Source organism: Lissotriton helveticus, chromosome 4_2 (assembly GCF_964261635.1).
Source record: "Lissotriton helveticus chromosome 4_2, aLisHel1.1, whole genome shotgun sequence".
Taxonomy (NCBI): Eukaryota; Metazoa; Chordata; class Amphibia; order Caudata; family Salamandridae; genus Lissotriton; species Lissotriton helveticus.
Genome location: NC_136064.1, coordinates 134,172,247 through 134,189,714, shown reverse-complemented (window position 1 = coordinate 134,189,714; position 17,468 = coordinate 134,172,247). Strand labels below are relative to the sequence as shown.

Genomic DNA, 17,468 nt, shown 5'->3' with positions numbered 1-17,468 from the left:
TTGTGCGGTGTAAACACCGCGTTGTAAGGGATGTTTCCCGGTTGATAGACTATACTTGTGCACATGCAAGTGAAGAACAAACATAAGAGTGAGTAAAAGCATACATTATTACATTCTCAAATATGACTCAGAATAAATGCTTCTGTGACAAAGTGTAAATGGAAACGTGAATACAGGATACATGTCTTCGTGATAAACTGAATATTAGTGTACACGTTTATAACACTTCCGTTTCTCAGTGGTTACATTCCATTAATGCGTTCATATGTGCACACACGTTAATCTTATTAAGGCACACAGTAGATATAATGTCAAATAGAAAAATGCAAACTGCGCATTGATGACGTGTGAGGGACGGATTGTAAATCGCGCCCCCACCATAGAGAGGCAAGCGAGGGCTTGAAATGTGTGCGGACATCCAGACTTGGGAGTTAGATCAATAACAGATTTATATTTGTTCTATCAGGAGGTTCTGTACCTGACAAGGACAGCGTTTGATCTGCAGACCTTGCTAAAAGCTGCCCCTTTTGTGTGTTTCAGAAGCTCAGAGGTGATGACAGTCACTCCCTGGCTGGCTCCTGTGGTCTGGACTGGAATGTTCAACAGAGACATTCTGAACAAGGTTTTTGAGAGGAAAAACTGCACTATAGGCCTCACCGTCTTTGCACTCGGCAGGTACGAAATGCGGTGAGAGTGTTGCTTGTGCAATGTCCTTCCCTTCTCCCCCATCCCTCTCATGCAGGAATGAACAAATGCACATGACACAAACTGAACTACAGCACAGTGATTGGAGCCTTCCATGTGTGCCTTGTTTGTACCCACACTTGCACCCACGGAGCTCTACATTCCTAGTGGTACAAAAAGTTCTACCCAAATAGCTCATGTAAAATAGGTCAGGTCACATGTCAATGTCAAATGTCAAAGGTTCCTATATAGCGCCTTATCACCGCAAGGTCTCAAGGCGACTGCTTTGGGAACCTGTCCTGGCTTTTTCCTGTGAGATAACCCCTACTGGGCATCCCCAAGGTGAAAGCCAGGCATCCCGCCGCGGGGGGCCGTAGTGGAGATTAAGCAAGCTATTGCCCAGAGTTGCAGAGTGTGAACCCGTGATTCGAGTAGGCACCGAAGCAAGAATTATCGAGTCCGTGGACATTTGGGCTCAAGACTCTGCCGCGTTGGGAATTGAACCCTGGTCCCGGGTCTGACCTCTGCTTCAGGGTCTGCCTCCTCTAACCGGTGAGCCACACTTCTCCATATCTCCACATCCAGCAGCAATGGTATTTTCAGCCACAGCAATACTTGCTAAAGTAGATGAAGGAGGCCCAATATCGGTCGGTAATGGCCGAAATTACCGAATTTTGGCCTTTACCGACCGTTATTGGGCATTTGGGATGTAGGTGGAGTAAATTGCAAATTCGGTAATTTACCGATTAGGTATTTTAAGGAATCGGTGAATTACAGATTCCCTAAAATACCGAATCGGTAAATTACCGAATTTGCAATGTAGGGAGCACTCAAATGGGTGCTTTTCCCATTTTAGGATTCGTTATTTACCACCAACCATAAGTTGGTGGTAAATAAGGAATACCTTTGAAAATGGAAATCAGTGCATTTTTAACTGTGCCATGTGGCAGACATACATGCCCTTAGGGCATGTATGTCTGCCACATCTGCACACAAGCACGATTCAGGGGTGCAACAGGGTGTCAAAGTGACACCCTGGCACCCTTGAATGTCTCCCCCATTTTACCGAATCGGTATTTACCGATTCGGTAATTGCCATTCATTCCTATGGGCCTTCAGTAATTTTTACAGATTTTTTTGCTACATAGCATTTACCGATTCTAAAATACCGAATCGGTAAAATTCGATATTTTAGAAGCGGTAAATGTACTTTACCATCATCTGGCCCACAGTGCATCTAATCACACTCCCTCTTGGTCCCATAGTATCTACTACTCATGTAGAAGCCGCCCTCTTCTTCGCAGCCGGTGATGGTGCTCTCTTCTCTTTCAACACGTCTTTGGTGCTCCTTCATGTAGGTAGCAGCTGTCTCCTCCCACCACCAGCTTGTTGTGTAGCACATTCCCCCTATTTGCCATACATAAAAGTCCCTATGCTTTGCATAGTCCTCAGCTTTCTCCTTCTCATCCCCCTTTCCTGAAAACTTGAATCTCAAATGAATACTAAAGGATGGCAGCGCCATCACGGCACTGGTAGATGTATTCATCTCTCTATCCTCCCATTTTGACCAGCTCTTCCCATTTAAAGCTGCCCTGCCTCAGCTTACTAAAATCTACCTCTTCATGATGACATCACTGTATACACATCCTATTCTTCCCAGCTGTCCACAAGGTGCCACTATCCTCTCTATGATCTATTATTGTGTTGATTGAGTATCATTGGGTATCATTGGTCTAGGAGAGTAGGATCTGCTTACTATGGTTACCCACACTTTTTGCTGCTGTTTCACTGTTTTTCGACTTTAGTCTGGCTGGGGCCCTGCTATCCAGGACCCCAGCCTAGCTGTTTCCTCTCTAAATTGATTGCATTTACTTTAGGTACACTCCGGTTTGGTTACTGGGGTACCCTTGTGAGTCCTAGTATATGGTACGCTAGATACTAAGGGCATAGGTACCCCAGAGGCCTACCAGGGGCTGAAGCATGTATTATGCCACCCCTGGGAAGCCTTCCGAAATGACACCAGAGGACTGCTACTGCAGCCTGGGTAAGGTGGTGCATGCACCCCTTACTAAGATATAGGTTACCTATATCTACCTTACATCACTGTATATAGAAACCTATCAGTCACCCCTATGGCAGCCCTTATCAATCCTGAAGGCAGGGTGCTTGGTTTTGTGTGAGAGGGTGACCATGCATGAGCTGGGCCCCTCTGCAGCGTTTGGAGCCTATTCTCTGAGGCTGTTCTGTGATGCAGCCAGACCATATACTCTTAAGTGCATTATAACCTCGCAGTAAATGCTAACTTTGGAATGGCTGCATGAAAACATGTCGGGTTTTGTGTCAAACAATTTGGAACCCTACCCCCCCCCTCCCAGTCCTTCTAGAGGGAGAGACATGTACACACTGGTCTAACCGGTAATTGTTTAAAAGAGCTCTGGCATCACAAAATGGATGCTACAGCCACAGACACGAGTCTGACCTCCTGCTGGTAGACGAAACTCCGGCAGGGGAGGCCTGGACAATAGGTTTCCTGTCCCAGACAGCCTTTAGTGTATTGGCGCTGGGTGGGTGCACTCTGAGAGTGCTTTGAAGTCAGCACTGGGGGCACATTTGGTGTCCCTGGGCATAGCCCAGTTCAAACCGGTTGCAGGGGCTACCAGCCCCTGCTCTGGCATGAAACTGGACAAAGGAAATGGGTGTAGCCACCCCTCTTTCCAGACCCTTCCATAGGTGGGTCACCAGAGTATGTCCAACCCCTTTCTTAGGTATAAGTAAGGAACCCCTGGCAAAACTGTAAGTAATACTTTATTTGATTTGTTAAAACCGTAAAAGGGTGGATCTTACCACCATGTGATAAAAACAACATAAAATGACACATGCCCCCGTGTCCTTAGCAACTTTGCACAAATATACATGATAACTAAAAACTTTTGATTCGTTTTAAAATGTATAAAGAAAAAAAGAAACAGGGGTAACAGTATTGTAAGGCAGTGGCTGTCTCATAAAAGTATGGGGGCCAACAAAAGACTGTTATGACAGGGGGTACTGCGTACATAAGGGCTTATATTTGATTAGATGTGACTGTCCAGTCTTGTCTCAAATAAAATGCTTGCAGTGTATTTTAAAATGGTAAACAGTCAAAATATCGAGTTTTTTTTATCGACTAGACATAATATCGAGTAAAAAATATAGAATAGACATAATATCGACTAGACATAATATAGACTACCAAAATATCGACTAGAAAATTTAATATCGAATAGAATGGACATAATATCGAATCAAAAATATAGAATGGACATAATATCGACTAGACATAATATAGGCAACAAAAATATCAAATTTTAGGTAAGTTAATATTAATTTTTATTTTTTGTGTAATATAATTCTGTAGCGGGTTGTGGGTTTATAGGGGAATAGGGTGGGAAGTAATTTAATTATAATTAATTAAATATGTTAATGTATTTATTGTTATTCATTTAGAATTAATTGTTAATTAATTATTAATTGGTAATTAATTAAAATATAATTGGTCATTAATTTGAATTGATTAATTGATAAATAATTTAATTGTAGTGATTTATTTTCTGTAGCGGGTTGTGGGTTTATAGGGGAATAGGGTGAGAAGTAATTTAATTTTAATTAATTAAATATGTTAATTAATGAATTGGTAATTATTTTGAATTAATTGGTAATTAATTTTTAATTGATAATTAATTAATTGATAATTAATTTTAATTAATTATTTAATTGACAATTATGTGATTTTTTTTCTGTAGCGGGTTGTGGGTTTATAGGGGAATAGGGTGGGAAGTAATTTAATTTTAATTAATTAAATATATTAATTAATTAATTGATTGGTATTTATTTAGAATAAATTGTCAAATAATTTTTAATTGGTAAATAATTAATTTTTAATTGATACTTAATTTTTATTAATTGATTAATTGATAAATATGTGAATAATACTATTTTATTTTTAGTAGCGGGTTGTTGGTTTATAGGGGAATAGGGTGGGAAGTAATTTAATATAATTAATTAAACATGATAATTAATTAATTGGTATTTTTTTAATAAATTGGTTATTAATTTTTATTTGGTAATTAATTAATTCTTAATTGGTAATTAAAATGTATTAATTGATTAATTTATAATTATGTGATTTATATTAATTTATTTTCACTACAGTGAGGATATTACAATTTACCCCTACGCTATCCTATGCTTTCCCTACTGTTGCACTCGCTGGAGTGGGAATAGTAATTTTTACCCCTACGCTATCCAAAGCTTACCCTACTGATGCACTTGCTGGAGTGAGAATAGAAATTTTTACCCCTAAGCTATCCAACGCTTTCCCTACTGTTGCACTCTCTGGAGTTGGAATAGTACATTTTACCCCTACGCTATCCAATGCTTTCCCTACTGTTGCACTCGCTGGAGTGGGAATAGTCATTTTTACCTCTACGCTATCCAACGCTTTCCCTACTGTTGCACTCTCTGGAGTGGGAATAGTAATGTTTACCCCTACGCTATCCAACGCTTACCCTACTGATGCACTTGCTGGAGTGGGAATAGTCATTTTTACCCCTACGCTATCCAACGCTTTCCCTTCTGTTGCACTCACTGGAGTCGTTACAGTACATTTAAACCTCTTGCTATCCTACGGTAAAAATATTGTATATGTTTTGTTATTAATATGTATATATATATATATATATATGTATTAAAAATAAAAAATACATTTAAAAGTTATTTTAATTATTTTTTAATGTTACATTCATTAAAGTATTTTAAATAGGTTAAAAATATATTTTTTATTATTATATTACTTTTAAATTACTTTTAAGATATTTTAAAAATTCAATATTTTGACAGTCTATATTTTTTACACTCAATATTTTGTAGTCAATATTTTTGTACTTAACTGTTTGAAGATAGGAAGTCGATATTTTGTAGTCGATATTTTGACCTCGATATTTTGTCATCTCGATATTGTGACTGTCGATACTCTGTCAGTGATCCTTTTAAAATATCAGAGAAGGGAAGTGGGAGCGGGGTGACTATTGAGAGAATGAAGGAAAGTCTAGGTCCAGCCGCAGGGAGTCCATGTGACCCAGTTCGTCTTTTCTTTGCTCCCTTTTTTCAAGCTCTTGAGGAGCAAATGCCAGGAAATGTATCGTTTTGCAGGAAAGTTATATCGATGACCTGCTGAGGCATTTTATCCCAGCCGCCCTGCAGGTCCTGACTTGTGTTTCTCTTAGGAGTGATTTCAGGAGAATCTTCCTTAGATTTTGTAAGGCCGGGCAAATACATAATAGATGCAATATCGACTCTACTCCCGTTTCACAGAGGTGACAATCCAAAGTAGACCAGGTCTGTAACCATTTAGGGGTAAGGTCTTTGCTCGGGAACCACCCCACCTTCAGTAGACTTCGTTTCCTCTTGTAGTGATTCTTGAAAATAAGATTGTTATTTCAGTTGATTGTATGTTGGCATCAAGATCCAGGCATGACTTTTGCCAGCCACTAAACCTTTGTCTATTTGCAACGATGCTTGTTTAACGACTTTGTTGGTAATTCGTTTAAAAGCAGTATATGACATTGGTGAATGCCAAGCTTCTTCCAGATTTAGCGATAGAAGCGCTTGCCTAAGAGACTTGCATATGGAATTGGTCTACCTAGCCTGTTTTTCGACTTCTTCCCAGCAGAGATGGGCAAGCGTGTTATCTTCAGCGTCCCTCATGCGCCAATAGTATTTGGCCAGGACCCCTTGTCTGGCCGGGATCTGATTTATTAATCCGTATTCCAGGCGTATCTGTGCTTGGGAAATATGTCGCGGAATTGAGAAGAGATTTTTAAACGATCTTGATTGCGCAAGGTTTAGCAATGTAGAGTCCTTGGTAGCCATCAATTCCGATCCATATGTGATTGAAGGCAGACATTTTGCTGCTACAACCTTTAGCAGGTGACCGGTTGAACTTCCACTTAAATGTTTTTGAATAGTTTTGAAGGGAAATTGAAGTTGTTTTGATTTTGAATTCCAAAGGTCTACATGATGTTTGTACTTCAGTTGGTAATCTAGTAGGATGCTCAAATATTTGTATTCATCCACCTGGGTTAAAATACAGGAATTTATCCTCCAAACAAATTTTGGTCGTTTTTTACGAGAGCTGGAGAAGCATAGGACGTTGGATTTTTTTAGGTTTATTGTTAATTGTGCATTAGAGATATCATCCGTATATTGCAGACTCGCTATGGGTGTTTGTCCCAATTTCGGTGGGGCGCCCTGGATTGTGCATAGGTCGTGTTCTAGGTCGGTGGTGTAGATGTTGAATAGACTGGGGGCCAGCACGCATCCTTGCTTTAGCCCATTAAATGTTGGAAATTTCTTTGTTAGGCACCGACCGTCCCCTTTTTTTATTTGGACCCCCAAGTATGCGAATATAAATTGATAATTGCTCCCAATAAGTTGGGAGGGGCGGCCCAAGCTTTCATTTTAACCCATACTTTAGATCTTGGCACTTTATCAAAAGCAGCTTTCAGATCTAGAAAGCATGTGTATAGAATGGTAGAGTTGTCAATTGCTTTCTTACCTAGGAGGGTTAGTGCTAATAAGTTTGTTAGAGTGCCCATGCCGGCCCGGAAACCTGTTTGTGTCAGTGGGATCAAATTTTTACTGCTGACCCAAGTCTCCAGATCTGTCAATAAGTTGGATGCATAGATCTTGGCCTCAACGTCTATTAGGTCTATTAACCTGTAGTTATTAGGGTCTGAGCGAGTCCCTGATTTATGAATCGGTTGTAGAATACTGCCCCTCCAGGAGTCAGGAATGTTCCCGGTCCGCAAGCTGTTACAAAACAAGGGGGATAAGAGGTTGTACCAAAACGTGGGATCCTGCCTAAATAGAGCGTTGGGTAGGCCATTTGGTCCGGGGACCCCATCTGCTCTCAGGTGGTTTATAGTCCTCAGAACCTGCTTTGGAGTAATCTGCTCTGTTTCTCCCATGTGCTCCAGAAGGAAGGCTTGAAGCTTTCTTTGATTTGAAATGGCTATTTTGGGTTCGAGGCTGGAGCTTCCACCAGTACCCAACTGTGGGTGCGGGATGAGTCTTTTTGCTTGCTGGGTATTCAAGCTTCTGTTGTTATTCTCAAACTGGGAGTTAAATTGAGCTCTATTGGGATCGTAGGTGTGTTATCTATGCGCTTGTCCAGTGTGAAATTGTATGTTGAGTCAATATGTGCGCCCCATATTTGGTCTGTCATGTCCGAGTTGAACTGCCACTGTTTGCCATTAAGCATGAGGTTTATTTTTGCCCAGAACTGTTTGGAATTCTGCAGCTTGCTGGCATGGAGTATGGTGGACTCCAGGTTTTCCTTATACTTTTGCTTGGCTGCCTTGTTTTCGCGTTTTAGCTCCTTTTTAAAAATTTCTATCGATTTGAGAGTTTGTTGTGATAATTGGGGGTCCTTTTTTCGTACTGACTTTAGGTTTAAGTTCAGTTGCTCTTTTATTGAATGCATTTTTTGCGTGTACCACTTCCCTCCTCCGTTTCTTGTTGTTTTGTGTCCTCTGGACTTGATTTGGTATTTTTTGTTGATGTTAACTATGAAGGACTCCCAAGCCTTTACTATATCTTTAGGTTCTTCTGATGGGGGGAGCAATAAGCGACATGTCTCCATTAAATTAGAAATGTTGTCTTTGTTCCAGTTTAATCTTTATAAGTTAAAAAGTTGAGTATTCAAAGTTAGAGGATGCGCCTGCTCAGCCTCTTTTAGTTTGATTGATAATGTGAATATCTGGGGATAGTTGTCGCTTTCAACCCGTTCCAGCATATGGAAATCTTTAATATAAGGAAATAGATCGGGGTCTGCTAATGTGTAATCTATTGTTGAGCCGGTGTTCCTAGTAACACTCGTTAGCGCTGCTGGTCTGTCCAAGGGGCTCCTTCCATTTAGCGTGTGCAGAAAGAGGGCTTCCAATTCCGCTGTACATTTCTTCCCAATTGCATCTTGTCTACTTTGATTGCCCTGTTGTGGCTAAATAAAGTTCGCTAAGTTTCCCTCCTGTCTTTGGATTAGGTTCATATTGAAGTCACCTGTTATTATCATATTATCGCTTGGGTAGGTGGTTTTCAGCGTGGTGATTGCAGCTATTAGTTGCTTAATCCTTTTCCCTTCGTGTTTTCCCCCGGGTGCATGTATAAGTTTAGAATCATTAGTCCCATGTTAGGAGAGATTTCAATTTTAATGCATTGCATCCATGTTGAGTCTAAATCAATACAGGTATCTCTCCAAAGGAAATCAGTGGATATAAAGATTGATAGACCTCCCTTTGCCCTACCGAGCCGTGCCTCCTTTTGTGCTGGTATGAAATGTTCTTTGTATCCCACAAGTGGTGGAGTTTTTTGTCTGCCAAGTTTCCTGAAGCAGAAGTATGTTATATTGGGTAATGGACTCTATGAAATCATCTTGCTCCAGCTTTGTGCTTAATCCATTAACGTTCCAGGAACAGATCTTGCAGACCTGCTCTTTTCCTGCAGTTTGTCTTCGGTTAATTCATTCTACACTCCTCTGGTTTAGAACCAGGGGACCTTGTCGGTGCCTCTCAAGTGTGGCTTCTTCGTGGTGAGCAATTGTGATAGTAATTTGCCTGGATAGGTGGCCTTCTTCTGCCATGTTGCTTCTTTGGTCTGGGCCTTTCGCACCTTTTAGAAGACTCTGTTTCGGACTTTGTTTCTGCAGCGGACTGGGATATCGTGCAAGCTTCACCTTCATTAACTCTATGCCCCGTAGGGGGAAATATTCCCTATGCTGCAGAATTTGTTCTATGAAGCTGTGTTCGGTCCATGTTGTAATAGTGGAGTCTAAGCCTATTTGGTAAGGATTTGGTTTGAATTCAATTGATTCCAAATCGCCTGATTTTATATGGCGCAGGACTGGTAATTCTTCTAAGAGTTTTAAAATGGACCCTCTATTCAAGATGTCATGTGGCCCTCTCGAGCTGTATCTCGGAATTAATTCAACTTTTTTACTTGGGATGAATCGTATTGGGTCTATGTGTCTTTTATTCTCTCCATTACTTGGAGTGGCTGTGCCTGCCCGGTCGGCCTTCGGGTCAAGTGAGGCAGAGTTGAATTGATGTTGGGAACCATTCCTCTCAAAACCGGTGGAGTTCACAACTGATGGAGCTTGTATTGCTCCAGACGGCGGGGCCCGTTTCTTTCTTCCGTTGGGCTTCATAAATGTATCTGAGTCAACTTGGCTACTATTGGGGGTCGCTTGAAGGATAGAGAAGTTAATGTTTGCTTTATTGCCGTGCTCAGTGTCTGTGTTTTTTGATGTTCCTGGGCTCGATGGTTTGAATTCTACTTTCCCTGCCGGGAAGTTGAATATACTGAACACTTTCGTTACTTGCTAAGTTGGGCTAGTTCGTTCAGTTAGGCCGTCTGGAGTAGTGGTCTCCTTTGTCAAGGAGTTGTCAGTTGGATTTGACCAAAGCACCGGCTTTGTTTTATTTTGAGAGGGGTCTCCCTCAATCCGCACTTTGTTGTTGATATCATCAGGATAAAAATTTGATTTTTGAGGATGAGTTACCGGTGGCCCTCGGATGTTTGATTTAGTTTTTCATGCTTTTCTCAAGCGCTTCCTTTCTCTCTTTGTGAGAGAGGTTGCCAACTTCGTTTGTGTAGGGCTTATTTGGCCTTTTGTTAGTGGATCCTGGTTTTGTGGTGCATCCTCTCCCGCGTCTGACTGAGCTCGTTCATCTAAGATTGCTGATGTCTTGATGTCGTCTGGAGTGGGAGAGTTTGATTTCTCTAGTATTTCTAGGCTCTCTTCATTGCTCCGGGCTCCGCTTGCCCTGGCACTTCCCACCTGGCCGTCATATTCAACTCTTTCCTGGCTGGTGGTATTTCTGGTCTCTTTTGGTGGTTCCTTAACAATCCCCAATATCTGTGTCATCAGCGTAGGTACAGCTGCCAGTTTGTCAATTATTTGGGGGCAATGCCAAGTGTGAAAAGTGGTGTCCTTGTTGATTTGCACCTTCTTTATCATGGTGTTGATGTCCTGTACATTTGCTTCTATCCCCTGGACGTGGATAGCCAAGATGTTAAGCAGATCGACTTGCGTGTCTAGTTTGTCTGCATGGTAGGGCATTGCTCTGCCTATGGTTTCCATGGTGTTTAATAGTTGCGGCCATATAGTGGCCATTGGGGTACTTTCCAGTGTTTCCCCCTGTATTTGGGTTAGTAGGGGTGAGTATTCAAGATGCTCAGGATGTTCTGTGTAAGTGTAGTGGTCTTGTAGTTGCTCGCTCCTCTGAGGTGTTGTGTTTTGAGTGCCCTCTTCCTTTCCTGAACTTGACTCATTTGTTTCTAGAGACTGGCACCTACTTTGTTTGAGGTCTACTATTTCATTTGCTATTTGTGACTTGGGAGTTTTGCTGTCTTCGGTTTCTGACCCTAAGAAGAAAATACTATGGATTTCCGCCATATTGTCTTGTTCCGGTGAAGATTGGCCTCTCATTAAACTTGGAAAGTAAACCATTGAAAGTGGGCTCGGTTCTTTGATGAGATTTTGGTTATGCAGAATGCCTCCTTCTGCTTCTTTAGTTGTCGTTTTCTGGGCTGACCAAGGGCTTTGCTGCAAGAAAACAAGATCATTGCTTGTGTCCGGATCCCAGTGAACAAGGGCACGAGCCATGTGAGGATGAGTTGCTTGTTGAGCCTGGGGAGGTAGTTGTGCTGAGGGTGAGTCTGATCCTTTGGCTGGTTGTAACCTGCTCTGGTCGTCTAGCCCAGGACGGCTGGAGGTCACACCCACTGTGTTCCCTGTTGTTTTCGTTTTGAGGGCATTACTGGGCTCGCTTTTACTCCTTAATTTTTGCAATGAGGATGTTGATTTGTCGCTGTTGTTCATGACATCCATAACGACCTTGTGTTTTTCAACATTAGCATTGGAGATATCATTGTTTCCTGTGTGCTTCTTGTTGCTCCCTGTGGAAAGTCTGTGGCATACTTTAAGAAAGTCAGAAATTAGCGCTTGTTTGCTGGCTCTAAAGCCTGGGCCTGGTGCATTGTGGGCCGGGGAGGCTATTGCGTCATCGTCTGTTTCTCTCTTGTTCGTTTTTGCTGGTCTGCTTTCTGTGATGTCCCTGTGGGAATCCTTTGCAACAGGGACTGGGTTCCACGACCCTTGATTTATAGAGTCAAAGGACGCTGAGGGATATGTGTGTGGGACAGGCCCATTGTCTGACTCTTTCAAAAATATTGACCTTTGGAAGCTTATTCCCCTGCCCGTGGCCGTTCCTGCATCTGCCTCTTTGTTTGTGCTCGGTGGACCCCCTCTTCCTTTTTTTGTCTTCCCCTGGGGTTTTTCTTCGCCGCCTCGAGGCTTCCCTGATCTCATGGTCTACTTACTAAGGATTGACTCTTGACTGACGCTAAGTTATTATCTGAGGATTCCCGGTTGTCTCTAAATTCAACGGAGTTCCGATGGCCCCCCTAAGCCGTGTGTTTCCTGGTTAAAGCTGGGGGTCTTCGTAGCGCCCTGTGGTGATCCTCTTTTGATTTATTTTTTTGTTTAATAAGTCTTTTGGGGGGCAGGTGCTCTGGGCCTCCACACAATGCTCCTGGGGCTCGCCCTTCACTGCTTTGACGGCTCTCCTGATTTAGTTACCCGCTTATTGGCTCCCTTGTGGGCTACCCCCTCCCCCCACAGTGTCGCCCTCTGAGCTGCAAATCACCCCCTGCCAACTCGCTCACCTCCTCTCTCCGGTGGGCTCGAGCTGAGCACTTGCTGATTCTCCGCTGTGGGCTGTGAGCTTAACCAACTTAACTAGTGCTGGGGCGGCTTTTCCAACAACAACAACAAAAAAAGCCGGTAAGTGCCACGTTCAACTTTGTCAGTATGCAGTTCCTACAGCGTTAAGCACCTCAAAGCGTACCGCCGCCAAACACCGCTCTGCACTGAGGATCAGGTGCCAAGTGCCTCCGCCGCTGGTGAGGGGGGATTCAGTCCCCATCAGCCCCCGTCACCTGCCCCCCGTCTCGACAGTTGCAGTGGCCGCGGCGTTTGCAGTCACAGGTGGCGGCTCGAGGGCAGCTCGGCGGCTCTGCTGCTCGATGGTGGCTTCCACAGCGTGCCTGCCTGCGGCCTGCTGCCTGCTGACAGCCGCTCTCAGCTCTGTGCTCCACTCTGTGCTCAGAGCTCTGCGCTCCTACAGTCACGCCTCCGTGAATCCTGCGTATGCAAATACACTGTTCGTAGGTTCCCAGGCACCACTCCGGGCCGGGACAGAGGAGGTCAACAGGACTTTTTGTTTACACCTGGATGAAAATCTAAAACTGAAACCTGAAACTTCGACGCTCTACTAAATACTAGAGATTGGAAGAATCTCCCTTGGGGTCAAGGAGTGACTCCCCTGCTTGGCAGACACCAATGAATTGTCTTGCCAGTCTGCATTTCTGAAGCTCCCGCTGGACTCCGAAGTATTTGTAACACAGGAAAAGAATTTCCAGATATCTCAGAGGCCAACCCAAGTCCTCAGCAAAGCTGAGACCCGCAGCTCTCGTGAGTGATATTGAACCAGAACTCCTGGACCTTGTGCACATTTGCAAGTGCATTGACTTCTCAACCTCTCTTGAAGTTGTGCTTTGGGTTACTTGTAGCCCAAGCCCCGAGCACCATTTACATTGAAAGATTGTGGGCCTACACTCTATAAGTGTTCAGTGAGCCCGCTTCTTGCATTTCAGCTTGAGGCTCCTTTGCGATCCCTGGTCCATCGACTGGTGGGTCCCTATGAAGGCAACTCTGATTTTCCTTGGGCTTCTCTGGTTGCTCCAGATGGGCCCTGACTCCCCACTGTGTGGTAAGTCCCTTGGACCTTGCTGGTCCACACCAAAGCATTTCTTTGATTCCTGCATGGGTTGCTGTTGCCAAGGCCTTGTTGGGTCCAATCTGGGCACCGACACCGCAGTACTCAACATCCTTTGTGGGAAAGCTCGATTCCAGATCCTGATAATTGTTGACGCCTCCTGGTCCTCGTGGCTGAAGAGTCAAGCTTCACCTCTTTTACCTGAAATCACCCGACATCGGTGGGCATTCAACTATTGTGCCCTTGGTCACTGGCTAGTGACCCAGACTCTGTCCCCTCTGCTTTCAGGTTCTGCTCATCTTCGATCCAGAATTGGATCACACCGGACACTTTCCACTAGGATGGCAGCAGCACTTTGCAGCAGTTCACCATTGAAAACGATGACGATTCCCGACACCAAAAGACACCTATGCACCCGGCTTCCCTGGGTGAGGTAACTCGAGTACTCCTGTGCTCCCATGGGTGTTGGCCCTAGAACCCCTTAAGTCCAAAGCTGTTTGCTCAAAGTCCTCTCCTATGTGTCCTTTATCTTTAAATCTCCAACCGCGACTTTCCCCATAGAAGCTAAAGGTGATTCGCTGCTATGTTCTGACACTGCACGCATCCTCCGTCAGTCCCCTGTGTCATTACCTTGGGTGGTTCCTTGTGGCCCCAGCGATTCTACAGGCTCTAGGCCTTGTGTCTAGTCAAGTTGTGGTTCTTAAACCACTTTCTTAATGTATGGTTCGGTACACCCCTAGGGCTCCACGTACATTGTGTTAATTTACAGTGTGTTATTAAGTTTCCGTATGTGCTTTTGCCTCTAGCCTCATAAAGAGACTAGGGGAATGTGTTTAGAATAAATACATATATTTTATATATATACCTGGTGTGGTTCTTCTTTCATTTGGTCATTCACGAGATTATAGACTGGAAAAACAAGCTGCTTTACATTCCTCCAAGACTTAGCCTGAAGGCTGCTCTCCACAGCTACCACTAGGATAGCTTTCAATAAAGGTTGTCTTTAACCTACCATCAATAAGGGTCGTTTGGGCTGGTGCAATGTGCCCACTAGAATAGTGGACAGTATATGCCAGGCCAACTTCTCACATTGATGTGCAGCAGGTGGGATTCCAGCTTGCCATTGTTTTACCAGATAATCTCAAGTATTTGACTAATTGAAAACCACTAAAGGTACCAGAGGTACATATAATACAAGCTTAAAATACAGTAAGTTCTACTGAACTTAGAGTTGTGTGTCAAGGGCTTAGCACACTCTTTCTACAACTCAAGAGAGTTTAGTAGGCCACACTAGAGTAGGTAGGTGCATACACCACACTTCACTAGTAATGTCTTCAAGGCCAGGAACCAGTGTGTCCCTGCCAGATGTCAGTATGTTACAGGCATACAAGTATGACACATTCCCATTCTTAGAATTAAGTGCCTTGTGTACTATGAGGAAATTGAAGACAGGCAAAAGTGCCAACACCCAACGCCTCATAGAGGTACTACTGTTAGATGATCTCAAGAAGGCTTCAGGGCCTGAAGGGTTAGGCAGTGGGGATGGGGCAGCAGAGGAGACAGAGCCAAGTGGTGAAAACCACCAGGACTCAGACTCTGATGCTGACCAGGAAGGTGACCATGACCTTGACCTGGACCATGCAGCTCCTCTTGGAAATGAGGATTAAGGCCATGAAGGTCATCTCTTTGTTCCCCCAGGAAGAGTAGGAGGTACACCTAGAAGGCCCAGATCTCCATCTGTGGAGTCTGACCATTCTGGTGTATCTATAGGGACCTCTGTCTCTTCTCATAGGAAGGAATCCCCCCAGGAGAAGAGAGAAAGGTAGCTCAAGTTTGAGGAAGCCCAGCTGAGAATTAAAAGACAGCAGGTAGCCTTAGAAAGGGAGTCCCTAGACATGTCTTGCTAGTGCAAGTGAAGGCATATTTATACCTGGAAGGTACCTAGTTTGACGTAAAGTCGGTCATAATAACGTCATCAAAGAATCGCAAGGGAATGGCATTTCTTTGAAAACTCCATGAGTTCTTGGGCAAATCAATATTCAAGCAAGGGGAGGTTCCCTAGCAGCTTAAACTGATTTTCCAAGAAATCGTTGTGGCTTTTCAGAACTGGTGGAAGTAGCCATGCCTGTATTTGGACTGCATGGGTTACGTCTAAATATGGGTATGATTTCTATGCCTATATTAGGGCAATGTGAATTGTACCTATATAAGTGAATGAATCGGGAAACTTCAATACGGGTTCTAAAACGCTACATAACAGGTCCCCCAGGAGCAGTGGACAGCTAACTTGTGGCTCTCCTTTGCAGACAAAGGTAGAGACAAGCTCCTCACTGTTAGAGAAGAGGATGCTGAGGATTATACAGTCCTGAAGAGTGAAGGGTTTGGCCTAACCAATAAACAATACAGGATAAAGTTCATAGATACCCAAAAGGCTCATACTCAGGGCTGGATTGACTTTGTTGATTGTGCTACGAAGGCTCTGGAGGGTAGGTTATTTGGCAGTAAGGTGTGTGATTATACAGGATTGCACAACTTAATTATGAGGGAGCAGGTCCTTAATAATTGTCAAAATCAGCTGTTGCATCAGCACCTGGTAGACTCTGATCTGACCTCTCCCCAAGCTTTGGGAAAGAAGGCAGACAAAAGGGTCAGAACCAGGGTGAAGCAGAAGGTTCAGAACCAAGGTGGTAACCAGAAAAAGCAACATTCTAATAAGGTTGGGGAAAAGGGTAAAGACCAGAAGTCTTCTCAAGGTCCCCAAAAATCTCTATCTGGGGGGGAATCCCAGTCATCCAAGAAGAAAGGCCAGAAGAAACCATGGTGTAAAATCTGTAAACAGAATACCCATTGGACTAGTGATTGTAATAGACCCAAAGACTCAACTCCATCCACCATTGCCCCTATGGCAACTGTTCCTCCTAGTTCAGCTCCAAGTGGTGGTACTCAGAATAAGGGTGTAGTAGGGTTAACCCTGGGTTCTGAGATGGACTCTGGCCTAGTCAGAGTTCCAACTCAGGCTGTACTGATCTGTGATGGAGGCATGGATATGTCCCCCTTTGTGAGTCCCAGTAACTTGGACAAGTACAGACAGCAGCCCTTGATCAATGGAAAAGAGGCTTTGGCATGCAAGGACACAGGGGCAAGTGTCACAATGGTGACACAAGACATTGTGGCCCGTGGGCAGATCATACTTGGTAAACTCTACCAAGTGACCAATGCTAGAAATGTCAGGACCAACCATGCCCTGGCAGTTGTTAATTTCTGCTGGGGAGGGGTAACTGGCCTCAAGAAGGTTGTGGTAAGTGCCAACGTCCCTGTTGAATGCTTGCCTGGCAATGATTTAGAGACTTTAGAATGGTCTGAAGTGGAGCACAGGACCCATGCAGAAATATTAGGTATCAATGCACATGTGTTTGCTGTGACTAGTTCACCGGTCAACATGTCAAACACTGAACAGGCCCAGGAGCAGTAGAGTTAAGGCAGTGCCTTCCCCCTTGATTCAGAATACAGATCAGTCTCTTGAGGGAGATGACTGTAGTCCTGAAGAAGAAACTGTCCCAGAGGAGCTTGAGCCTGATCAGGTTCAGTTCTTGGGGACAGAGGGCCCTTCCAGGGCAGATCTGAGCCAGGAGCAGCTGAGCTGCCCTTCTCTTGAACCCCTCAGACAGTAGGCTGCTGCTGAGGCTGCTGGGAATGCCACAGGTACCCATAGACTATATTGGGATGAAGGTCACCTGTATTCAGAGGCTAGAGACCCCAAACCTGATGCTTCCAGGAGGTTGGTCATACCTCTGAAGTTCAGGGGCTTCTTATTAATACTACCCCATGATATTGCCATAGCAGATCATCAGGACCAAAACAAGATTTGGGACAGGCTTGTCCCTCACTTTCATTGGCCCCATATGTCTGAAA

General features: G+C 43.9%; 1 protein-coding gene across 2 annotated transcripts in view; it reads left to right on the top strand.

Annotated features, from left to right (window-relative positions):
* Window positions 1-17,468, top strand: part of LOC144752125 (histo-blood group ABO system transferase-like) — a 179,470-nt gene that overhangs the window by 148,818 nt on the left and 13,184 nt on the right. For both annotated transcript variants that reach the window (XM_078640070.1, XM_078640068.1), the window contains one exon: window positions 541-675. In XM_078640070.1, the coding sequence (XP_078496196.1) occupies window positions 541-675 (135 nt within the window). The remainder of the gene's footprint in view (window positions 1-540; window positions 676-17,468) is intronic.